At 46.3% G+C, this 15,128-nt stretch overlaps 1 protein-coding gene across 6 annotated transcripts in view; it reads left to right on the forward strand.

Moving 5' to 3' along the window:
* GIGYF2 (GRB10 interacting GYF protein 2) overlaps positions 1 to 15,128 on the forward strand; it is a 270,607-nt gene that overhangs the window by 73,560 nt on the left and 181,919 nt on the right. For 4 of the 6 annotated variants that reach the window (XM_073581241.1, XM_073581238.1, XM_073581240.1 and 1 more), the window contains exon 8: positions 1,612 to 1,797. The exons of the other annotated variants lie outside the window; for them this stretch is intronic. In XM_073581241.1, the coding sequence (XP_073437342.1) occupies positions 1,612 to 1,797 (186 nt within the window). The remainder of the gene's footprint in view (positions 1 to 1,611; positions 1,798 to 15,128) is intronic. 6 annotated transcript variants of the gene reach the window in all.

The raw sequence follows: 15,128 nt of genomic DNA on the forward strand, positions 1-15,128 counted from the left end.
CGGATCCGCAGCAGAATCCGCAACGTGTGCACACACCCTAAGGGTGTGTGCACACGTTGCGGATTTTTCCGCGCGGATTTAGTACAGATTTCCCTTGTTTTTTTACTCCTGCGGACTTCTATAATGGAGCAGGTGTAGAAACGCTGCAGATTCTGCACAAAGAATTGACATACTGCAGAAAATTAACCGAAGCAAATCTGCACGGAATTTTCCGCAGCATGTGCACAGCGTTTATTTTCGATTGGTTAAAATGGTACTGTACTCCACAACAGAATCTAATGCGGATCCGCACCAGAATCCGCAACCTGTGCACATACTAAGAGATCACAATCTAAAAAGCCAGATTGTTTTATTTTCTGTGTAGGAGTAACTGCATTTAAAATGCATTTCATTGTCCATCCGTGCCTTCTTTACCCTTCCTTTTTTGTATGCTATTACTCTGTGATCAGCTGCATGTGCTGAAACCTTCGTCCGCAGTGATGCCCATTGATGGCAAAAGATTGAAACGCAAATGTGCGCCCGATTGGCCATAACAGTGGGTAGAGTTTTCTGCAAAGTGTCACTTCTATTATATGGATGGACATCTTTAAGTGCTCATACGCAGGTACAATAGGATAGATGATGCGATAAAGAGTAACTAAACGTTCTTATTTTTTTATTTTTTTTTTATAATATTGACCTGCATGGAATCTTATGAAATGTTGCAAATCACTTTCTTAGGGGATTTGTCTTAAATTTCGTATAAAAATAGCTTCTAAGAGGATTTTAAATTCCTTCTTTTCCCCACTCTTTCTGGCTGCCTTTAGCTGCATTGATATCAGAATGTACTCATTTGGAGTACAGATGATGGCAGTGATGGGTCAGCACCTACCTCCGCCTCCTCCTCTGGGTACAGGGCTTATCAGAACACTCTCCTGCAGCTGCTTATGCCCAGAGTTAGTGGGAGACAGGTGCTGAGCTAACCCATCACTGCCAGCATCTGTACTCCAAATGAATATGTTCAGATATTACTGTAACTGAAGGCAGGCAAATAGATTTTGAAAAACACCTGTGGGACCCCCATCAATCTCACAATGAAGAAGCTTCATTGCTGGTTTACCTTTAACTTAAATGATCCCATCCAAATTATATCCCAGCAATATGGAAAAAAAATCTGAACAACACAATCCTTCTGGAGCTGGGTGGAAAAAAACCCAGCACTACAAGTGTCAGGAGTTGGATTCATATGAATGTGCAAGGCTTACAGGCCCACAATGTATGGTCATGTTGCCTGGTGTGCTTATGTGGCCAGACAAACAAGCTTGCTCTTGGCTTTAGGAGTGTTATGATTTTTCTAATGCATGGTGTCCGAGTCAGTTGAGTATAGTAGGAGATGGAATCCTGACTGGTCTCGGGCCACTGGTCTTCCGATGGTGAACCAGGAATGATGCATTCTGGTGGGTCTGCTGGCAATCTAAAGTCTATGGGAGGCTCTAACTTTTGTGTTTGATGTGGATGAGATGTTGCTCAGATATACGAGTGCTGCTTGGCTGCGGCTTCCTGATCTTGGAAGACGAGCGAGCACACCTGCAGGTGATAGTGTGAGACTAATTCTCTTATAATCGCCTCCAGTTCGGCCTGCATTTGAAGAGGGCGGCACAGTACCTGCTGGGAGAAAGCTTGAGTTTATCCGCTCGGAGAGTGGGAACTGGCGGAGCCTGAGAGAGGAGGTAAATGGTGAGGAAGAGGAAGGAGGAGGTGTTTGGAGAACTGCAGCACCCAGAAGAGATGGGGAAAGATGGCGGTCTCATAGTCCAGGTGAGCACTGTATACAAATATATAAGCAACAAGTGACTGATCAATACTTTCCATAGGTGTCTGATCTGTCAGCGGTGGGTGTTCTGCAATAATGTGCCAATCAGTTTTTAATGTAGGGGTCCATGTTACATAAGGACATAATGGAGCAATAAGCAAACTGCTGTTTAGTGCTGACCATGAGATCTGGGTTTCATCAGACCATATGCACACTGCTGTTGGTGCAGTTTTTTGTGTATTTGTATTACAAGAGCTTCCTTAAGGGCATCTGGATATCTTTGTGGCTTGTTGCTCAGGTCATATTTTTTTTTACTGTCCTGCTGCCAGTTATAATGCAGTCTGTTCTGACATTCTGTAAAATATTCCAAATACCTTGATTCATCCATTCGTAATTACCATTAGAGGGGTTGTCTCATCTTAATAAATGCATAAAGTCCTGGTAAGAACAAGCAGCTCTTGTTTGAGATCCTCTGTTTCTCCAAAACAGAGATTTTTCATTCTATAGTTTACAGTGTGTGGCCTAGGTTACCGTCCACTTCTGCAGTCTATCAGAGGTGGTTGGTTTCCTAAGCAAGGAGTGCTTCTTGCATGCTCTCTGCTTTAGAGCTTACATGTGCTGCTCTTACATCCTCTGATGATACAGAACCAGAGCTGCCTCTACTAACAGCATGATCGTTTGTAATCATTGGAGCAGTGATTCCTCTGGACCAAACTGTCAATCTATAGGAGCTCAGTATCCCCCAGGAAGAGGAGTGGCGTGTTCATGAATAAAGATTAAAGAGCCTCATTATTAAAGCACTCCCATTGATATTTTTCAGTTTAGTGTGAGTGTATTAATATACTTACCTACTGCTACTCTCCCCAGGATCCAGCGTCGTTCTGCTCCTCTTCTCAGTGGCATCACCTCTCTTCAAACTCTCTGGTTCACATTGTGCTCTGCATGACCCAGAAATGGCTTTTACAATGTAAGTTTATGTGGTGTCAGAACGAGCCTCCATTGGCTTAGAGTGTAAAAGAGACTTCTGATTTGCCCATCGAGTGAGCCACCTAGTCTGATAAGCAGTGACCTCCCAAGAAGAGGAGCAGAATGGCGCAGGACAATGGAGAGAGTGGAGGTAGGTGAATATATTACCGTAATACAATCACACTGCACACATTTTAATGTAAAAAAAAATATGGGAGAGCTTGTTTAACCTTGAAATGCTTCTTACTACATTTTCATTACGACGGCCCCTGTCCTGTCTCCTTCTATTGGACGAAGTAGAGTCACAGCAAATTCTGGCTTTTAGCCCGGCAGACTCTGCCCATCCATTTATTACATATATTTAGATGGATGGTATCTAATAACGGAAAGATATATATCTTTTTACCGTGTTAGCCAGTGGATAGAAAAATATTTAGAATCGAGAGTCCTCTGTGGTTCATACCTTTTAATGGCTAACTGAAATAAAGGTAACAAATTGCAAGCTTTCGAGACTACTCGGATCTCTTCATCAGGTTAGACTAATACAACATCTGAAGAATCACATATTTTTACACAAGACAGCACAGAAATAACTCAATAGATAAGACAAGTGACTACTGGCTAACACGGTACAAAGATATATATCTTTCCTGTGAAGTAGAATTGTCATTTTGGGGGAGGAACAGTTCATAGATAAGGAGTCTGGATGATTTATTGCCCTCTGATTGGGGTCTGGTTCTGTGTTGTGTGATGACCCAGAAGGTCTGAAGATCAAATTCCTTAATTGATGTAAAAAGACATAAATCCATGCAACACATTCATTCCTGCACTGAGTGTGTCAAAAGTTGTCATAAATTTATACTCCCAGACTCTTCTGTCTCTCTGAGACTTGAAGTTAGCTTTTAATACTAGTAATTTAATGTCCATCATGCTATGACCGGGGATACAAAATTGTTTTGCCACAGGTAGATCCATTCTTTTTTCTCTTATTGTGTGGCTATGAGAATTCATCCTCGTTCTCAGTTTTTGCCCTGTCTCCCCCACATACAGACCGTCAGTTGGACATTTAGTACACATAATTTAGTACACCACATTAGATGTGATGCAGCTGAAAGTACCTGGGGTCTTGTAGACCTGATGTGAATTGGGGATATTTATCTTGTCCGTGGTCATTATAAATGAACAGGTTTTACATTTTTTCTGGTGGCAAGGAAAGGTTCCTGCGGCTGTTGGGGAGGACAGGGAACTTCTGACAATGATGCTTTTTAAATTGAGGGCTGCCTAAAACACAACAGTGGGGGTCTGGAAATATGGATTGCAATCTTTTTGTAGTAAAGGTTGTAATTTCCGTGCAGCTCCCCTTAGCACCTCCTGATTTGGATTGTAGGTGACCACTAGAGGCACCTGGTTATTTTCATCTTTAGCTTTGTAATGTAGCAGGTGATTCCTGGACATTCTGGTCGCTCTTGTAATTTGGTTTTCATTTGATCTTGGATGGTAGCCCTAATTCAAAAAGTTCTTTCTGAGGCGACCAAGGTGTTTGTCTCTGTCCATGGGGTTGGAACATATACGATTGTATCTGATGGCTTGGCTGTAGACAATAGAAATTTTATTTTGGATGGAAACTGTCCCATTTAAGGTATAATGGACGGTTAATTGGCTTCTGATACAGGGATGTCTCTATTTCATTGTTCTGTAGCTTAATGAGGGTGTCCAAAAAGTTAATTTCAGTGCTGGAGTAATTGAGTGTTAAGTTGATGGGGGGGTGAAATTGATTAAACTGTTCGTGGAACGTCTTTAGCTGTTGCTCAGACTCCGCCCAGATGATTAAAATATCATCAATGTAGCGATAGTAGGCCAGAGGCCTGGTGGGACATGAGGACAAAAATTTGCTTTCAAGCTTGGCCTTGAAAGATTTGCATACTGTGGAGCCATTTTACTTCCTATAGCTGTGCCAGTTTCCTGTAGATAGATCTTGTTGTCAAATTCAAAGTAATTGTGGGTGAGGATGAATTTTGTGAGTTTCAACACAGAATCGGCATCATTCCCGGTGTTTTGCATGAAGAATTTGCAGGCATTTAATCTATCCTGGTGAGGGATATTAGAGTACAAAGATTCCACATCCGTGGTGGCCAGGATGGTTCATTCTGGTAGAGGACCTATTGCTGCTAGTTTATTCAATAGGTCAGTTGTGTCCTGAATGTAGTTGGGTGTATCCTTTGCCAGGGGTTTAACAACACCCTCTACCCATCCAGATACCTGCTCAGTAAGGGTGCCCACACATTAAATAATCGGCCTCCCTAGATTTCCAGATTTGTGGATTCTGGGAATCATGTAGAATGTCCCTATTCTTGGACTCTCTGGTATTGGGTCATTGCCTCTTATGATTTCGTCAGGCAGACAAGATACTAACTTGTTTAGTTCCTTGTAATAGTCCTGTGTAGGATCCGACTCCAATTTTCTGTAGTAGCGCGTGTCCATAATTTGTCTGTTGGCTTCCTTCATATAGTCTGATGTGTTCATCATGACTATTGCATCTCCCTTGTCAGCATGTTTAATTATGATTTCTTTGTTGGTTTTCAGAGACTGTATGGCCTTTCTCTCCTAGGCACTGATGTCTGATGCTTGTCTCCTGTTGGTGTCTATGATGATGGATTTTATCAAATGTGTGAATAAGTCTGTATTTATCCAAATGAGGGTTGCGTCTAGGTGGAGGTGTCCAGTGTGACATCATCTTGGTTTTTAGGATCCCTTTTCCTTCAGTCTGAGTGTTTTCTGAATCTTCTATATCATTGAAATATTCCCTCAGGTGCAGTCTCCTGAAATAATGTTTGTATCCGCGGTCCTAGCATGATGGACATTAAATTACTTTGACTAAAAGGTAACTTCAAGTTTCAAAGAGACAGGAAGGTCTGGGAGTATAAATTTATGACAACCTTTGACACACTCAGTGCAGGAATGAATGTGTCGCATGGATTTATGTCTTTTTACATCAATTAAGGAATTTGCTCTTCAGACCTTCTGGGGTCATCACACAACCCAGAACCAGACCCCAATCAGGACAATAAAACATTCACACTCCTTATCTATGAACTGTTCCAATATTTGTCTTATCTATTGCATTATTTCTGTGCTGTTTTGTGTATAAATATGTGATTCTTCAGATGTTGTATTAGTCTAGCCTGATGAAGAGAGCTGAGTAGTCTCGAAAGCTTGCAATTTGTTACCTTTTAATGGCTAACTGAAAAGATGGTATCACCCACTGAGGACTCTCAATTCTAAATATTTTGGTATGTAATAAAACATTCCAGTGGGTGCAGTAGGGGAGATGGTGCGAGATTCATCTCATGATAACAGCTGATGCTTTGTTGCCCTGAGTACAAGTAACTCATGTAACCTCCCCTTCAGACTGGGAAACTACATTTCCTCTAGACACCCTGTGTCTTGTCCTCTTGTGTGCTGCCGACAATGTTCTCCTTTACACCTTCTCTGCATAGGTGCAGTGGCATACATTTATCCAAAAACATTGGACATTTTTTAAAAAAAATCTGCTCTAATGTTAATTTCCAGGACGTCCACCTGACAGCACCATGGAGGACGTCCTCCTCCTCCTTACAGGGACAGGAAGCACACGAGAGGTTAAAGGTCACGTCCCACCCCCTCTCCCTCAGTGTTTTTCCTGTCCCTGCATGGAGGGACACACGAGAAGCTTACCGGAGGGGCTCAGGGGATCGTACGGCTAGTCCAAGCCTTCCCCTGTCAAGAGGTCCCGGGGCCGAAACTCTCCAGTGGGGAGTCCCTCTGCCCCAAAGGCCAGGAGCAGGACGACGCTCCTGGAGGGAGCCGTTCCTCCCTATGGGAGGCTCTCAGCTCCAGAAACTCACCGCCACGGCAGGTGATGGTCGGCTCCCCGCAGGCGGCTGGCCGGGCGGGGACGACTGGCGCAGCGGCGCTGGGAGGCAGGAATGAGGCCTCCGCAGTCCGCCATAGCAGGCGAAGAGGCCGGAGTGGCAGTCCGCCGCAGATGGACGGGGGTTGCCTCCTCACGGCGGCAGGCCAGAGGAGGCCGCCATAGTCGCGCGCAGAGCAGGAAGTGGAGGAGGCGGCCTAGCGCGAGAGGCCGCGCGTCACTTCCGGTGACGTCAGACGCCGGCCTTTGAATCCCAGCGCGCGCTTCTGAAGCCAGACAGCGCTTGCTACTGAGGCCGGACAGCGCTCGCTATTGAAGCCACACAGCGCTCGCCACTGAAGCCACACAGCGCTCGCCTCTGGGGTCCACAGCGCGCGCTCCTAAGGCACAGAGCGCGCTTCTGGAAGATCCAGGGAGCACGCTTCGGAGGTCCATAGCGCCCTGCGGACCGCGCCAGGATGGAAGGGGTCGCTCCAGCAGGCGGAGGGGTAAGTGCGCATAGCGCAGACCACCCTCCCCCACCCATTACCCCAACCCAGATCTGAATAGGTGCCCCTTCTGTATTATTAGGAGAAGGGAGCCCCGACAGAATCCCCCTCGGGGGCGAAGGACCCGGCAAAGGCCACCTCCAAATCGGTCAAATGCCCAGTATGCAGGGTAAAGCTGCCAGACGCATATAACAAGACCCTATGCGGACCCTGTACCTCAAGGGTCGTAGTCGAGGAACAGCCATCCCTCCTAGCCGAAATGAGATCGCTGATAAGGGAGGAAGTTCGGGCCTCTACATCCAGCCTCGCACGGCGTCAGTCCCCCCAGCCCAGGGCCGAGTCGCAAACGTCCGAGGTGGGAAGCGGACCCAGAGTCGGAAGAAAGCCCTAGTGAGGAGTCCGAATTCCGGGATTCGGATCAGGAAGAAGGCGAGATCCGGGGGGATAGACAAGATCAGAACAGGAAATACCTATTCAGACTGGAGGACACGGACGAGTTGGTCCAAGCAGTCAGAAATACTATGCAGATAGAGGAGGTCCCTAAACCACAGTCCAGGCAGGACTTAATGTTCGGAGGACTGGTGGCCCGGAGACAGGTAGTGTTCCCTGTAAGTGAACACATCAAAACGATGGTCCAGGAGGAGTGGAAGGAGGCAGAGCGTCGACTGTCACTCTCCCGAGACTTTAGAAGCAGACTGCCTTTTGATCCTGAGGAAACCCGGGCATGGGAGGAAATTCCTAAAATAGATGTCCCAGTCGCTAAAGTTACCAAAAAGACGGCTATCCCATTCGAGGACTCATCAGGTCTTCGAGACCCGATGGATAGGAAGGCAGACGTCTTATTAAAAAGAGCGTGGGAGACGTCGGCGGCTCTTATTAGGGCCAACATAGCAGCCACCTCGGTGGCCAGGTCTATGTTTTTGTGGATGGGGCAGTTGGAAGAGCACCTAACCAACAAGACCCCTAGATCAGACATCCTAGCATCCCTTCCGCTCATGAAATCGGCTATGGCGTTCCTATCAGATACGTCGGCCGAATCGGTAAGATTTGCAGCCAGAAACAGCTCCCTCTCCAACGCGGCCCGAAGAGCAGTCTGGCTCAAATCCTTGTCGGGGGACAACGCTTCAAAAACTAAGCTATGCGCCATCCCCTTCTCGGGCCTGAGGGTATTCGGGCCAGCCCTAGATAACATTCTAGAGCTGGTGTCCGATAAAAAGAAGTGATTCCCGGAGGAAAAACCCAGACGGCCCCAGTCCTTTCGGAGAGGCTCCTTTTCTAGGAGGCAGACCGAGTTCAGGGGTTGGGCAAGGTCCAGTAGAGGCTCCTATAAGGGCTCCTTCAGCCAGACCGGAAGGGACAGAGGTCCTCCATTCACATCAACCTCTAGATCGAGGAGGCAATGACGCCATAGGTATTGGGGGGAGACTTCGCCACTTCGCAACAAACTGGTCCAGAGTCACCCACAATCAGTGGGTCCTCAGAACCATCACGGAGGGCTACAATATAGAGCTTTATTCACCTCCCCCCGAAAGATATATTACCCCCACTGTCGTCCTGGAGGACTCCGCAATGTGGACGGATCTACAGGACATGGTAAAATCAAAGGTCATAGTACCAGTTCCCCGTCAGAAAGAGGGAAAGGGCACTATTCGTCCCTGTTCGCGATCACAAAACTGTCTGGCGAGGCCCGTACCATCATAAACCTGAAACCACTAAATGCCTGGGTCAAGTACAAGAGATTCCGGATGGAATCGGTCCGATCCGCAACCCTCCTGATAGATCGGGACGCCGTCATGTGCACCCTAGACCTAAAGAAGGCCTACTACCAGGTCCCTATCCATCCCTCTTCCCAGAGACTGCTAAGGTTTGCGGTCAGTTTACCAGCCCGGACCTGCCACTTCCAGTTCCAGTGTCTTCCATTCGGGTTGGCCTCAGCTCCCAGAATCTTTACAAATCTGGTGGGAGAAGTAGTGGCCTACCTGAGAGATCAGGGTATTGTGATCATACCCTATTTAGACGACTTCCTACTGGTGGCAAGATCCAGGGAAGCGCTTGTTCGCGACAGAAACCGAGCAACTGCGGTAATGGAGTTCCTTGGATGGGTGATAAATTGGGAGAAGTCGAACATCAGGCCAGAAACCAGGAAAATATTTCTCGGGGTCCTCCTAGACTCAACCGACAGAATATCCTGGCTACCCGAACAGAAGCAGAGGACTATTCAGACCAGAACCAGAGACCTGTTGAGACGTCAGTGCTCCATAAGAGAGGCAATGGAGGTCCTGGGCCTCATGACGGCCTGCATCCAGTGTGTCCGATGGGCCCAATTCCACTCAAGATCACTGCAGAAAGAGATCCTTGCGAGGTGGGACAGAAGTCAGGCGTCGCTAGACAGACCCCTAAGGCTGCCAGAACGAGTAAGAGAGCCCCTTCGGTGGTGGACACGGTCCAGAAACCTTCAGGTGGGCGTATTTTGGACAGCCTCTCCATACGTGGTAGTCAACACGGACGCCAGTGTGTGGGGTTGGGGAGCCCACATAGAAGGGAAAATCTTCCAGGGGAGATGGCCAGTAGACATCAAGACCAGATCCTCCAATTTCAGAGAACTCTACGCGGTCTGGGAAGCGCTACGGCGGAACCAGTCGATACTAGAGAATCGTCATGTCCGTATACTATCCGACAATATGACGACAGTGGCATTCCTGAAGCACCAGGGAGGGACCAGACATCAACCACTACAGGACCTAGCGGGAAAAATATTCACTTGGGCAGAAAGAACAGTCCGATCAGTGACCGCAGTACACCTAGAGGGTTCCCAGAACGAAGTAGCAGACTACTTGAGCAGACAACGGATCCGCCCGACAGAATGGGAACTGAGCGAAGAGATCTTCAACCATCTCTGTCAGCGTTGGGGGACCCCCAGTATAGATCTCTTTGCAAGCCGAAAGAATTTGAAAGTCCCCAAATTCTATTCCCTGAATCCGACGGACCACCCAGAAGGTGTGGATGCCCTGAGTCAGACCTGGGGAGAATCCCTCTCCTACGCATTCCCGCCACTGGCCCTCATACCGGCAGTGCTCAGGAAGATACGCGAGGACCACGCACGAGTGATGTTTATCGCTCCATACTGGCCGAAGAGAAGCTGGTTTCCCCTTCTAGGAGCCATGGCAGTCGGAAATCCAGTCGAGCTACCCCTGTGGAAGGACATCATCCACCAGGGCCCGATCTACCATCCAAACCCAGCGAGACTTCATCTATCGGCTTGGATCCTGAGAGGGACATCCTGAAGACAAAGGGATTGTCGGACCAGGTCATATCCACCCTACTGGCCAGTAGAGAACCGGTGACATCCGCAATCTATAGGAAGATATGGAAAAGATTCTGTCTGGAGGGTGGCAGGTCCGATCTCGTGGCAGGCACCCCTGACCTCCCTAGCATACTAAGTTTTTTGCAGGCAGGTTTTAATAAGGGCCTTAAGCCTAGCACGCTAAAGGTCCAGATTTCAGCCTTAAGCGCCTTCTTCGATTACCAGCTAGCTGCTCATCCCTGGGTAATAAGATTTATAAAGGCCATGCAGCGCCTGCGCCCCACGATTAGGCAGCTCACCCCGCCGTGGGATCTGGGTCTGGTACTCAGGTCCCTCTGTACAGACCACTATGCTCTAGGGGAGAAAATAACCATCTCTGCCCTCACCCGTAAAACGGCCTTGCTAGTAGCCATTACCACGGCCAAAAGGATAGGGGAGATCCAGGCCCTGTCCACTAAGGACCCATATCTACAGATAAGAGAGGATAGTATAATCCTAAGGTTAGACCCGGCATTTACCCCGAAGGTAGTCTCCTCAAAGAATCTAAACCAGGAGGTGGTGTTACCATCGTTCTGCGACAATCCCCGTAATAAAAAAGAACAGCGTCTTCACTCGCTGGATGTGAGGCGCGCGGTGCTAGACTATCTAGAAGCCACCAATAGCTGGCGCATTGACCCAAACTTGTTCATCCTTTTTGGGGGTAAAAATAAGGGGAAGAAAGCCTCTAAGGCGTCTATCGCGAGCTGGATTACCGCAGTAATCTCTGACACCTACCAAGCCGAAGGTGTTAGCCCGCCAGGGTCCATAAAAGCCCACTCTACGAGGGCGGTATCAGCCTCATGGGCTGAACGGGCGGGGGCCTCGGTTGACCAAATCTGTAGAGCAGCAACCTGGGCCAATCTGAATACATTCTGCAAGCACTACAAGCTTGACGTGTTGGCTGGTCAGCAGACAGCATTCGGGAGAAAAGTTTTCCAGGCGGTAATCCCACCCTGAGGAGGTGCTTTGGTACTCTCCATGGTGCTGTCAGGTGGACGTCCTGGAAAATAGGTATTAGACCTACCGGTAATGATGTTTCCAGGAGTCCATCCTGACAGCACGGGTACTTCCCTCCCTGTTATGTTATGCTATGTTGTATTTTGATATGTCATATGCTGTAATATGATTGTTTCATTAAACTGTTACTAGCATCATCCACCTTGTGGTACTTGTTAAATCACTGAGGGAGAGGGGGTGGGACGTGACCTTTAACCTCTCGTGTGCTTCCTGTCCCTGTAAGGAGGAGGAGGACGTCCTCCATGGTGCTGTCAGGATGGACTCCTGGAAACATCATTACCGGTAGGTCTAATACCTATTTTCATTAAAAGTAATTGAAAAATTGGTGACTATACTGAACAGGGGAGAGAGACTCTGAAATAAGTAGCATCTTGTGTACATACCTGCAAAATAATTAAAAATCAGTTTTTCTTTTGTTGTGGGTTTTTTTTGGTGGGAGGGGGTGTAAGGATGGTGGCAATTATTTCATGGATACAATTTTTCATTAAAAACAGCTATCACCTGTCCTTGAGTTTGCTGATGTGACTACTGCAAGTCTCACTTCTGGCACCAAATTCTCTCTTCCTCTTGGCTGTTTTGGGGTTGATTGGGGCAAGTTGGTTGTTGTGCGTGACCTCTGCTGCTCCATCCGTTGATTATGGTACTGACCAAGATTCTACTTGACGATCTGTCAGTCCCAAAGACACTGATTGCAGAGCCACTGTCCTATTACGTTCAGTCACGATTGCATTGAGGATCGATGTGGACTAGGGCGTCCTTTCTAATGAATTTTAAGATTCTTTGACTCGTGCTTTGCAAACCAGAAAGGTCCAAACCAAAACCTCCTAGAAATTGTCACTTAGAATGATTCCCGAAGTGGTGTCCTTCTCATTTTTGCCTCCAAAAAAAAGTGTGATAACACAGCCTAAGGCTGGACACAGGTGCAATTTTTAAGTCCTGTATAATGGGGGCAATTTATTAATGCTTTTACGCCAGAATTGTGTCCCAACTCGAGGCTGAACTAAAATTTTGTCTGCCTGACTCCATTTTGATAATACTCCCGGAAAGTAGGTGGAGCTGGAGCAGTACAAAGCGTGGTAACCACTGCTAGGCAAATTTATGACTAGTGTTGGTGTTCCTTACGCTACAAATATTACTCCAGCCCTGACTGGAGTAAGATTAATGGCAAGGTGCACACCACTGCTCAGACATGCTTGATTTATTAATAGGGGAGCTCCTCTTATTAAATCAAGGAGCATGTGACTCCAACGTGCCCTCTCATCAGGATTAGCATGGAAAAACTCCCGTCTTTGAGCCAATGATTTTGCTCTCGAGTTGCTTAAATAGTCATTTTATGTTGAATCTATTTTCTTGAGAGAAAAATCAAGTAGACAGATATAGTAACAAGGTAAACATGCAAAATGGTAAAGATTGTACATCATCTGAACATTTTCACATTATAACAATCCCTATAACTTTATCACATCTGCTTAAGGTAAAGTTTCGCATCTTCCCAATAGAATGCATGTTGAGTATACCCTGATCCGTTGTCGCTACCCAAGTTCCACCCAAATGATTGTCCCTTAGTATTAGTTAACCCCGTCATATGGGTTGCATTAAACTTTCTGTTTACATGAAATGGTGCGGTCAGGGGAGTAAACCTTCCTCCCATTATCTTAACTCTTAATACCATAGATGGGCAGGAGCAATGCGGTAGCGGTTGTTCGAAATATCTTTTACATTTCGCAGCGGGGGTACGTTATACAAAAAAGAAGAAAAGAGAAAGAAAGATAAAAAAAGAGGGGGAAGAAAGGACACAAAAATTATAATTAGAACGTTTAAGGGTAGTAAAGAAGGGAAAACGTGGGAGGAAGGGGAGGAAGAGGGGAATTGCGCGCTAGACTTCCGAACCGGCCCCTAAGAAGCCTCCTCAACCAGTCGGGGCATCCCAGCAGTTTCTTTGAACAAGATCCATGGACGCCAAGTACGAATCAAGCGGGAGTTGTCCCCCTCCATCTCGGCCATCAAAATAGTCATTTTATATTGGCTCACAGGTGACCCTGTGAAATATTGGAGCCCCCAGCCTAAACTTAGTCTGACCCTTTCCACTGAATCTTTGCAGTTGCACGTACACAATTCTGTTCTTAATAGACTTACAATGAGGTGATTTTCCAAGTTATGTAAGTGGGTTGTAGGGCAGTCACATTGTGTTTTCATTATGACTTGTTTGAGAATTTAAAGTTTATTGGTGGATGACTTCTTATGTTTGGGTTGCTCTCCTTCATACTTATATCCCTCAGGCCTCTAAAGAAAGATTCATTGTTGTAGAGGGGATGATGGTCAGTTCGTCATGCCAAGTGCATATGTTTTGTTGGGAGGTAGGAGAAGGCATTGCGGGGAAGGACAATGACTTGTTTGTATAGGAAAAGGTACAAGACTGTGTATGTGGCTTCTGCCTGGACGCAAGGGTTATTTTGTGGTGGAGTACGATTTTTAGGAATGTGCATTTAGCCAGAGGTCGCCCACATGGTGGATCATCATGAAACACTTGACCCTTCATGAAGGCAGCCATTTATCTAGAGTCTGTGACCTCGCTAACTTAATACATTAATTTTATGAAACGCTTTCTTAGAAGTGTCATGTCTGTTTTCTCCCCTTGATTTTAAGCTGTTCCTTCCATTTTTGATAAATTATAGATATTTTTCTATATTGATGGTAGATGATTCATTTTTTTAAGTAACTTGAATACCTTGCTGTCCTGGTACTTACAAGGAAATTCTCCAACATATCATTATCTCCAACTTTTCTCATTTTTAAAGGAAATGTATAATAGCAGAGCGTGTATGATCTGGCGGTCTCCGTCTTGGGTGTACTTTGATGTAAGTTATTTAAGTAGGGCTATTCTCCTCTACAGCATTGCTTTTCTTTAGCAGAAGTACGGTACCTGTCCTTTCTTCAGTAAGGGCGTGAGCTTCACGTGCTCCTACTTGTCCTCTTGCAAAGTAGCACCGTTATGTTTTCTGTTACAGGATACCATTGTACACACATGCAGGTCTGGCCACAGGGAGGAAGTAACGTTATATTCTCCCTGCAGCCGCTGGCTCCCAGTGATCTGGGTTCTGCGAACAGTCTGTGATCAGCACATTGCAAACACTTTAATCCCATCTGCTGATCCTTGTGTGATGTCCAGATCCTGCTCTGCAGCGTGCGTGTTCTGAGCATGTCGCTCAAGTATTGGGGATGATTACAGTGCGCTCACTGTGTAAGCGCCGACTGCTCACCGCTCTCCGACATTTGCCAATAATTATGTTATGCACACCCAGATATTCTCCTAAGAAAGACAAAACCTCACTTCCCTAAATATTCAGGTTTCAGCTTTATTATCCTTTTGGATTGATTGACAGCGCTGTAGTTGTTCAATAATAAAATTAATAATCAAACACAAATTGCCTAATAAAGCCATATTCACATGAAGCGTGTTTCTTCTGCAGGAAAGACGCAAAAAACTGCAAACTAGGTTTGCTGCATATTTGGGGAATAAAACTACCGGTAACTTTATTAAACATGTATATTAGACAAATCCCGTATACTGCACTAAAAAAGCAGCTAAAAAGCATTATAAAAACCCCAATA

This window comes from Dendrobates tinctorius, unplaced genomic scaffold, assembly GCF_039654945.1.
Source record: "Dendrobates tinctorius isolate UK_male_01 unplaced genomic scaffold, ASM3965494v1 ptg000069l, whole genome shotgun sequence".
Taxonomy (NCBI): Eukaryota; Metazoa; Chordata; class Amphibia; order Anura; family Dendrobatidae; genus Dendrobates; species Dendrobates tinctorius.